Genomic DNA, 10,975 nt, shown 5'->3' on the forward strand with positions numbered 1-10,975 from the left:
ACTGACCCAAATGTGAGTGCAGTTGGAAAGGCAAGTATAGGTTGGTTCACTATAGGCTCATCTTCTAAATTTTCCTTTCCTTCTTCTCCCCCCAACTTAGGGTCTTCTTTCTCATCTTCACTAACTCTCCTTTTCTCACATGGGTCCTCTAAAATCCTCCCACTCCTTGAGGTTGTAATAGTCTTGGTATTTTCATACCGAGGGTTCTTAGGAGGTGGTTGAATTTGTTGTGGAGGAAAACCCGGTGGCTGATTTCTAGGATTCAAAATCTGTTGACTTGGTAGTTGTCCTACTTCTCTCCTCTTCTTGGCTTCGCCTAGCTGTCTTATTCGGCTCTCTAATCTATCGTTGGACTGCTGCTGATTTAGGATTAGCTACTAAAGTTGCATGAATTGGTTGTCTACTATACGTGTCTAAGGAGGTTGTAGGCAAGCTTGATGAGCTTGGGCCAATTGGTTCCTAGGATACATCTACTGGAATTGGCTCTGCCCTTGTGGTCTCTGAAATTTCTAAGCCATGGAGTTAGATGGTTGGTACTGCTGGGACTGTGTATAGGTTTGACATGGTTGAGCCGATTGTGTCCAAGGATAATCATTGTAGTCCTAGTGAATCTAAGCTTCAGACCTTGAGAGTGCACATCTAATAGTGGGGTTTCTTGGGCTTGGGCCCTATAAGTGAAGTTGGGTTGATTTTCCCACCTAGGGTTATATGGAGTTAGATGGTTGGTACTGTGTATAGGTTTGACATGGTTGAGCCGATTGAGTCCAAGGATAATCATTGTAGTCCCAGTGAATCTGAGCTTCATACCATTGAGAGTGCACATCTAATAGGGGGGTTTCTTGGGCTTGGGCCCTATAAGTGAAGTTGGGTTGATTTTCCCACCTAGGGTTATATGGATTAAAGAATGGGTTAGCATTGGGTTGGAAAAATCTGTTGGCCACATGTACTTGGTTTGGACTAATTGGCCGCCGCAGGGCACTAGCTAACATGATGGGCTAGGCTTGCACTGATGGAACATGATGGATAGCATGACAAAGTTGGGTCTGGGCCACTTTGTTGACGATACGCAAAGACTTGGTCAATTCTTTGGGCCATCTCATTAATCTTGTCCAGTTGTCGAGACACATGATTCCTTTCTATCTGTGGCTTAGGTTGGAAGTAGTTTCTCAATCCACAAACTCCAGCCATTGAATTCATTTTTTCTTATTTTGTTTTTACCCCCCTTTTCTTCTTTTTGAAATTTGAAATTTAAATTTTGAATGTTAATTTGAAAATTGGATTTTGAAATTTAAATTCTGAAAGCAACTAATTACAATGCAAGAACGATTATTTCTAAAGTGCAATTCAGCAATATAATATAAAAGAATAAAATAAACTAAGCACAAGAAGCAATTAAAATATAAAGAAACCTAGCACATTCACAACAAACAAAATAATTTCAGCAATTAAATAAACCTATATGATGCATGCTCTAGAATATGAAACCCTAAATGTTGGAATGCAAATGCAAAACTTTTAAAATATATTTTTTATTTTTTTTTTCAATTTTATTTATTTATTTTTAACTTTTTTTTAAATTCAAAATTTTAAATTTAAATTTCGAAATTTGAAATTCAAATTCAAATTAAAATTCAGATTTGAATTTCAATTTAAATTCAAATTCGAAATTTAAACTCAAATTCAAAAATTTAAATAATTTCCTATTTAACGATTAATTATTCAATTAAATAACTAAAAAAAGAAATTAAATAAAGCAATAGTTAACTACTACCAAAATAAATTCTATCAAGAAAATTGCAATTCCAAAAAATTAAACCAAAAATAAAATAAACAAAAGAAAATTAGCGGCTATAAATAAAATAAAATAAAATAAACAATTTTTTTTAAATAAAAGAAAAACACAAACCTAATAAGATAGAAATTTGAACAAGAAATTAAAATAAAGAAAGAAAAATAAATCTAGAAATAAAACGACAAAAAAATAATACTAAAAATATAAATCGATTTTTTCTAAAGAAATTTAATTAAAAATTAAAAAATCACTATTCTATATAAAGAGTTTGAAAATAAAAATAAGAAAATTAAAAATAAAATGGAATGACTACACCTGCAATGCAATCCAATTTCTCTTCTCTTCTCTTCCATCCCGTAGTCCCACAATGCTCCGGTACCCCACCTTTCGCTATTACGTCCTGCAAAATAAATGAGAAACAAGAATTAAATTGAGATAACGGATAAAGTAATAAAAACAAGAAAAAATAGTGAAACAGATCTAGAAAAAGTAAATAAAAAATTTTCTCCGTTGCTTCCCCGACAATGGTGCCAAAAACTTGGTGTGTCCGGAAGCGCATCGTTAAACACCCTGGAACACCAGTTTAAACATTTATAATTTTTACTGTTTCTTAAACAACTACTAACATAGTAAATGGGTGAGAACAGAGTATCCACAGGGAAGCAAGTGAAAATTTAATATTTACTTAGGTCCGGACAAGAGTGTAACTGGGAATGGCAGAAAATATGAAATTAAAATCTATTATTGCTGAAATTAAATGTTTAGAATTTAAACAAGACAATAAATAAAAATCAAAATATAATAAAGTATGGGAATCAACAAAGGAAATAAAAGAAATAAATAAAAAATGATCCAGAATCCGGTTCCGGTGGCAGTAGCTACAGATCAGCTAGACAACTTGTAGAAACCCCTCTTGACAAGAATCGGGTGTACATCCTTTCTACAACCCTCGAACCCCTCGAGACACATTAGCCTTGAACCGAACAAATTCAGATATGCAAAACAAAGAAACAAACAAGAATTAAATCTAAAAGATTGTAGAATAAAAAATAACAGAAAAGAAAATAATGGTTGATCATATCAAGTGGCAGTAGTTGCATATTGGTTAAATAGCTTGTAGGAAGCCTCCTAACAAGAACTGGGTGTCATCCCCTTCTACAACCCTTGAACTCCTCAAGAAACCTTAGCCTTGTAGTGGCAGTAGTTGGATATTGGTTAAATAGATTGTAGGAAGCCTCCTAACAAGAACTGGGTGTCATCCCCTTCCAAAACCCTTGAACTCCTCAAGAAACCTTAGCCTTGTAATAGGGTGAATTGACCAACCCCTTCTTCAGGGCCCTTAGGGTCCTTTTTATAGAGAAGGGTGGATAAAACTAGGATTAGAGAGAAAGAGGGGGGCGACAACTGGGTTTTTTTGCAAAAATATGGGCACCCTAGGGTTTAGAATGGAGGGTTAGGATTGTCTAAGGTGATCCTAAGACTGAAAAGAAAAGGAGAGGGCATCCAATATTATGTAGGCTAAGATTTAATGGCTAAACGCTGAATGGTGAAGATTAGAAGTTAGGTGGCTCCCTAAGGTTAGAATGCTTAAAAGAGAGTGCCCTAGATTGGATGGTGGAGATTAAAAGGGATGGAAGGTGATGATTTAGCAATTAGGGGTGGCAATGGTTTGTTAAGGATGAAAAGAATGAGTAGAGAGGCGCCTTAGGGTTTTCTAAGGAGATGAGAGTATGCTAATACAGTAGGAGGGGCGCCAAACTAAGTTTAGCAGTTAGGAGGCGCCCTCCTGATTTTAGTTTTTCACAAAAACACCCCCTCTCTCAGTTGGACTTCACACCAGCTTCCCAAAATCTACATTTCAGCCATGAAAACTTCCTATTTTTCCCTAGAATTTGCACAGAGACCCTTAGAGGCCACAACATTGCATTTAACTGGGAAAATGACACATCTTGACTATTCTAAGGATGAAAATACCCCTGAATTGTTGCCCTTAAGGCATCAAAATGCAGAGTTATCAAAGACTCAAGGATTAAGCGAATGGTGAAGACTTACTCAACTAGCGTCCCTATTTAAAGGAAAACGTGTGGCTCAGATCTCTTTAATCCAACAGTCGTGGACTAGCTGATCTGATAGCCTGAACTGACCCATTACATGTGGCATCGACCTCGGGAAGATGAAATGACACTGAAGGAACGAACTAGTTTGCCTATCAACCCTTGGTCAAGAAGACCTAAACCGGACGCCCCTCCGCACCATCTTGCGCATGGCTTCAACCAGTCAGCACCGACGCCCATCCAGTACATAGACTCGCGCTGGATGACGTCGACACCCATACGGAGCACGGCCAACAAACACAAACATCCCACACCCATGCCGGCCACGACCACGTGTTCTCGGCCCATCACGATCCTTTAATAAGGCGGGTGAAAATAGGGAAGCAATCGCCACACAGTCGCCAAGAAGAGTCCTCTATAACTAAGGCTGACACCTCCATGCGACTACATAGTACTCTCTTTGGCCGAAGCCGATGTCTCCACCCAATACACCATTCGATGCCTCCACGCAACTACATGGTACTCTCTTCGGCTGACGTCGAGGTATCCGCTCAGCATGCCATCCGACCTTGACCACTATGGCCTCGAGAGTGGAGGGCAAGTTATGTAGGCATACTTGATAGGCCTCAGATTTTGCCATGTAGCATCAACATCAAATCCTGACCACTCATCACCAACTGCCTCCAACCACTCCAAGCCAAGGTTAGCTATAAAAGGGGGGTGTTCATCTCAAGGTAAAGACACTTGCTCTCTTGCATTCAGAATCCCAAGAGAACCATCCTTGGCTATTAAGGGCTAAGGTCTAAGCCCTTGTCTCTAGCCTAGTCCGACCCCTTTTAAGCATTCATCTAACTTGACCGTCAGTGTCTCCACCCCTAGGATAACCCCTGATGCCTCTGACATGTACTCTTCTCCTTTTTACAAGTCTGACCCATCAGCCTTGGACACCAGCTAAATCCCCTTGTTGCCCTCAACCTCAGGTCAGACTAGACCACGACCACGTGTTCTCGACCCATGGGAAGCAATCACGCTGACACCTCCATGCAACTACATGGTACTCTCTTTGGCCGAAGTTGAGGTCTCCGCCTAACACGTCATTCGACGCCTCCACACAACTACATGGTACTCTCTTCGGTCGAAGCTGAGGTCTCCTCTCAACATGCCATCCGACCTTGACCACTACAACATCAAGAGTGGGGGGCAAGTGATGTAGGTATACTTGATAGGCCTCGGATTGTGCCACGTGGCATCAGCATCAAATCCTTGCTGCACATCACCAACTGCCTCCATCCACTCCAAGGCAAGGTTAGCTATAAAAGGGTGTGCTCATCTCAAGGTATAGACACTTACTCTCTTGCATTCAGAATCCCAAGAGAATTATCCTTGGTTATTAAGGACTAAGTTCTGAGCCCTCGTCTCTAGCCTAGTCCGACCCCTCTTAATCATTCAACTAACTTGATTGTTAGAGTCTCCGCCCCTAGGATAACACTTGATGCCTTTGACATGTACTCTTCTCCTATTTACAGGTCAGACCCGTCACCCACGGACACTAGCGAAATCCCTTTGTTGCCCTTGACCTCATATTTGGCAGTAATAATTTGGTTTATAAAATCATAAACCATAAATCAAAATAAAATATATTATAAAGTACTATATATATAATATCCATATAATAAACTCTTTTATTTTATAATAAAATAAAAATTTTAAGTTTAACCGTTAACTTTTAAATCTCTCTTTCTTTCTAACCTCTCAAGATGTCGGTATGAAAATACAAACACATTAAAATAAAAAGAAAAGAAAATTTGGAGAGGATAGGGGTATTATTTAAACTTTTTAATTGAATTAAGCTCAATAAAATCATAAAATGGTCCAAACCTTATTATAAATTGCACCAAACGGTAATAAAATGGTTTGATTTTGTTTGATTTTATTGTCAAAATGGTTTGATGGTTTGATTTGGTCTGAAAATTTCTAAGACAACAATTTACTTTTCTCCTCCAAACTGAACCGTAAACACCCTGCATACGATAGAGTTGGTTTTGAGTCTTGTGTATAATGGGAGTAAGGACCGGTTCCACCATGTCCTGGGACAGATCCGACACATTATGGCTCCAAATCATCTCTTGCGGGCAAGCGGGTATCCCGATAATCCACTCCACCAGTCCACTGCCATCGCCACTCGCAATATATCATTCGGGTGCGGATCCTGGTGGTTACTTTAGTATATATCTGATCCGTCGGCAACGCCTACGAAGTACAAAAAAATAAATTAAAATCTGTGATGATCTGTGAAACACTAAAATGTGATGTGATGACACATTGACATGTATAAGTTGACTTTTTGAAATTCCTTTATAGTACGTTTCAATGCTCCAAAACGGTAATCAAGAAACACGTGGCAAATTAATGTGGCCCTAGACGGCTAGACGGCCCTTGATCTTTCAAACCTATCCATTCAACGAGACCGGACTCGCACCAACTTCAGTGCATGTATTTTATCATGATATTCCCGATGCACGGCTTCAATGTTCTGTAAGGAGCTCTCTTTGAGGAGAAAATCCGGATTCTCATCCAATGGTCCAGAACTAGACCCTATCAACACAGTTGTTTTTGTAGTTGTTCTGTAACAAAACAAGTCAACGGTTGACCAATGGCGATCTGGTTCCACACAGCGCTGACATAGAAAGTTTTTTTCACACGTTATTAGCCTTAGTTTCTTGTATTTACCCCAAAAACCTTATTTTTCTCAGAATTTGTGGAGAGAGAGAGAGAGAGAGAGAGAGAGAAACAGAGAGGGAGAGGTGAATTAAAATGGAATCGTCTCTTTAAATTCTCCAGTCTCCATTGCATCCCTGAGCTCTGAGGAGGTGCCATTGACGTAACTGTTAAAGCTAAGGTGAAAGAGTTTGTGGAGAGAGAGAGAGAGAGAGGTGGAATTAAAATGGGATGAAGGAAAGAGTAAGGAAGATCCGCGGCAAGAAGACCAGGTAAAAGAAGAAACAATAAATAAATAAATCCACCACCAAACTAATAAACACAGACAGCCTCCTTGGCTTGCTGTCTTCTTTTTTTCTTCCTTCCGAAACCGCGTTTTAAACAGCGTCTTTCCGAAATCGGGATTCAAAGTCGCCTAAATACGAGTTATGGAAAGAAGACCAAGACCGACCATACTTTTACGTTCTGTTTCAAGTCCCAGCATTTTTTTCTTCTTCTCCTCTTCCATTTCTTCTTCATTTTCTCTTAACTTTTTGCTTTAAAAAGTAACCTGGGTTCTTCGAAAGATACATTTCTTCATCAGAAACCGCTCGTATTTGTCACTGATTTACCCACTTTTTTTGAATTTTTCTGGGGAATCTTCTTTCCCTGTTTCTCGGTTCCAATTGAAGTTTTTCGAGCTTCAATTCGAGTTTTTCTTTCTGGGTACCAGTATTTCATCCCTTTTTTTTTCATCTGCTTTCGACAATAGAATAGTTTTTCCTCTTCTTTGGATTTCTAGGTGTATCATTTTCATCTCTGTATCAAAAATTTAATTGAATCTCGATAAACTGATACATCTCTTCCTGTTCTTCTTCTTCTTCCTCTGCAAAAATATCTGCTTTGAATTGGAGTTCGATTAATTTTTTGTTTTAATTACCTGTTCTACTTTTTTTCCCTTTGAAGCTTTTCATATAGGAGGAGCTCTGTAAACGAAGAAGAAGAGAGCATGGTGTTTTTCAAGATTTTCTTCATCCTGGTTATCGTTTGTTTCAGTGCCGCTGTCGCCGTTTCTAGCCAACCTGGACTTAAGTCCAATGGTTCTTCTATTCTTGCTGGTATTGAACTCCCCCATCACCTAAGCTTTAATTCAGTCACAGCTTCGGAAAATACAGGGTGCCGTCTCACAAAGACGAAAACTTCTTCGCAAAAACCAACGGAAGCAACCATTCTGGAGGAAGAAGATGGTGATGATGACGGAGATAAGATAGTAGGAGCTCCATCCAGTAAACCAACGGTGAAGCTCCACGTCAAGCACAGATCGATGACTCATGGAGATGAAGCTGGAAAAAAGGAGTCAGTACGTCAATCCACCCACAGAGACTTGACCAGAATCCAGACCCTTTACAGAAGGATTACAGAGAGGATGAACCAGAACACGGTTTCAAGGTTAGCGGAGAAGAAGCCGGCAGGGCTGAAGCCTGTGGTTGCACCGGCAGTGGCACCGGAATCTGATACAAGTGGGTCAGCCGGAAGACTTGTGGCAACTCTGGAATCCGGTGTCAGCCTTGGGTCAGGCGAGTACTTCATGGACGTTTTTGTGGGTACTCCTCCCAAGCATTTCTCTCTGATTCTTGATACTGGTAGCGATCTCAACTGGATGCAATGTCTTCCCTGCCATGACTGCTTCGAGCAGAATGGCCCCCCATACAATCCGCAGGAATCGTCGTCCTTCCGAAATGTCACCTGCCGTGATCCTCGCTGTCAGCTGGTCTCCTCCCCTGATCCCCCACAACCTTGCAAGGCCGATAACCAATCATGCCCCTACTTCTACTGGTACGGTGATCGGTCGAACACGACCGGAGATTTTGCCCTGGAGACCTTCACAGTGAACCTGACATCACCAACCGGAAAATCAGAATTCCGGAAAGTTGAGAATGTCATGTTCGGATGTGGGCACTGGAACAGAGGCCTCTTCCATGGGGCTGCCGGATTGCTGGGACTGGGGAGGGGCCCCCTTTCCTTCTCTTCTCAGCTCCAATCTCTCTATGGGCACACTTTCTCTTACTGTCTTGTGGATAGGAATAGTAACATCAGTGTAAGCAGCAAGCTGATCTTTGGGGAAGACAAGAGTCTCCTGAGCCATCCCCGGCTGAATTTCACTTCTCTGGTGGCCGGAAAAGAAAACCCAGTTGATACATTCTACTATGTTCAGATAAAATCAATCATGGTTGGAGGAGAGGTGCTGAACATTCCACAAGAAACTTGGCAATTGACAGCAGAGGGCGCTGGGGGAACTATCATTGATTCTGGTACAACTCTTAGTTATTTTGCAGACCCTGCATATCAGATAATTAAAGAGGCTTTCGTCAAGAAGGTGAAGGGCTATCCTGTAGTAAAAGACTTCCCTATATTGGATCCTTGTTATAATGTGTCGGGGGTGGAGAAAGTAGAGTTGCCTGACTTTGCAATTCTGTTTGAAGATGGAGCAGTCTGGACTTTCCCTGCTGAAAACTACTTCATCAGACTTGATCCTGAAGATGTTGTTTGTTTGGCGATCTTGGGTACGCCTCGATCTTCTCTTTCGATAATAGGGAACTATCAGCAGCAGAACTTCCACATCATGTATGACACAAAGAAGTCCAGACTGGGCTTTGCACCCATGAGATGTGCTGATGTTTAGCATCTCTTGAACATGAGGCTGATGATGCAGGTGACTGCACATTGCTGCCATGGATCAACTCCAGGATGCAGTGCTGAATTTTGGAGGATAATTGTAAAGAAATTTCTCATTTCAATTTCTTTCTAAAAGCCTAAAAGGAGGTAGAACACATGAAATTAGATTCTTTTTTTTTTTTTTTTATTGTGTTGTGCTTTACAAATGAGGGTCATACTTGTTACATAAAATGAAATTACACTTTTTCTGAGAAATTTTTTATTGCTTTAACTCCCATTATGTATAACTTTGAAACTAATTTTGTTAGTTGATAAAAAGATCATCCATTAATACATTTGATGAGCTTCAATTGAACTTCTGTGTTGGTAATATAAAACACTATATATTTTTTTTCAGGGAAAAGGTAAAGTATTGAACTACTCAAAAAACAAGCCAAATCCGCAGAAGGAGCTGTGCAGTTCCCAAAGATATCTATAAATCTTCTAAACTGTATATTCTGTGTGCATAGATACAAAAAGAGCTCCAAGAATCAAAAAAGAAAAAGGAGCTATAAGGCCTATTCCTGAACAATCTGTGTGCTTCCTACCCAAGAATACAACCTACTGCAAAATCCTTTCAGTAAACTTTCTTCTGTTATGAACTTGTTTTCAAACAGTAGTTTGTTCCTTTCCGTCCAAATTGTCCAAACCACTAAAGCTGGTCCTACTCCCGAAATAACCTTGCCTTCTTTAGAAAGACCTTTCAGCTGCCAACTCCTTAGAACTGCCAATAAATTTTCTGGAAGACAGCACTGAACTTCAAACAATCCCAAAAATGTAAAGCACTATAATTGAATCTTAAACAGACCTAACCCACATAACACACTCAGTGTTTCAGACTTATGGACAAATCAGTTGGTTTGCAGCAAACTAGTATAGCCAGCCAGAATAGAAGCATTCTTCAACGCTAAATTTCAACCCTAAATTCACGGGGTAATGGTAGATTGCAGCAAATGATCTGCAAATTAATTTCAACAATTCAATTGTGGTTAGAGAATTTAATGAATGAATTGTTAATATCTGTATATATAAGATGGAGTCAGTTCAGGATTTTATGATTGCTTTTCTCATACCCCAGGTGAACCTAATGGAGAACTAGTTCAAAAACTTGAAATCTAGATGAGTTAAAGAAATATACGTAGGAGCCATTTTTGCATGCTTTCATGACTAAATAATTTCATCTTGCTTCTTACCGACTCTGATTGTATGGTGCTTGGCATTATCCAATCAAGTTTAATTTGGAGAGGCCCCTTGGAATCATGGAATTGATTAACAGATTACTTATAGCAAATCAGTTCATCTGCTTGTCCCACATGCCTTCATCCGATCATGGAGGAAGACAGGGATATTATAGGCTAAGGGAAGGTGACCTCTGTATACAGTTTCATTTTGGCATATCTATGGTTTAGTATAGAATTTAGCTTGTGTTTGGAAGGCTGGTCTCTGTAGCTGTCAGATATACAGGTAATGATAGTTGGGAACTGCTGTATTTCGTGATCTGTGTTAAAAAGAGAAACAAAGAACAAGGAAATAAACAAGAAGAGGATAAGAGATCTGGATCAACCAATAGTAACCTGTTTTCTTCTCCATAAGCACGTCCTATAAGAAGACCATTACATACAGATTGGCAATGAAATATTGGTAGTACAAGCCACAAGCATCCCATTACATAGACGTCTATGTTTCTCTGAGGCCAGAAGCCAATGCAAATCAATGA

The 10,975-nt window shown here is 39.8% G+C and overlaps 1 protein-coding gene across 2 annotated transcripts; it reads left to right on the plus strand.

Moving 5' to 3' along the window:
* Positions 1-6,597: 6,597 nt before the first annotated feature.
* LOC148866900 (aspartyl protease family protein 2-like) lies at positions 6,598-9,574 on the plus strand. Of its 2 annotated transcripts, none has more exons than XM_088975234.1 (2): positions 6,598-6,836; positions 7,510-9,574. In XM_088975234.1, exons 1-2 carry the CDS (start codon positions 6,796-6,798, stop codon positions 9,224-9,226), a joined length of 1,758 nt encoding a protein of 585 aa, XP_088831360.1. In that variant the 5' UTR covers positions 6,598-6,795; the 3' UTR covers positions 9,227-9,574. The 2 variants fall into 2 exon arrangements, with proteins under 2 accessions (XP_088831360.1, XP_088831361.1); XM_088975235.1 differs by lacking the exon at positions 6,598-6,836 and adding an exon at positions 7,106-7,269.
* Positions 9,575-10,975: the final 1,401 nt, after the last annotated feature.

The sequence above is a fragment of the Nelumbo lutea genome, chromosome 3, assembly GCF_056320005.1.
Source record: "Nelumbo lutea isolate HS-2025 chromosome 3, American lotus-T2T, whole genome shotgun sequence".
NCBI classification, from domain to species: domain Eukaryota; kingdom Viridiplantae; phylum Streptophyta; class Magnoliopsida; order Proteales; family Nelumbonaceae; genus Nelumbo; species Nelumbo lutea.

Bases quoted from the DNA above. Each gene is read 5' to 3' on its own strand.
- LOC148866900 (XM_088975234.1), top strand. From the start codon at position 6,796: ATGAAGGAAAGAGTAAGGAAGATCCGCGGCAAGAAGACCAG. The intron at 6,837-7,509 runs GTAAAAGAAGAA...TTCCCTTTGAAG, and splicing joins ATCCGCGGCAAGAAGACCAG to CTTTTCATATAGGAGGAGCT.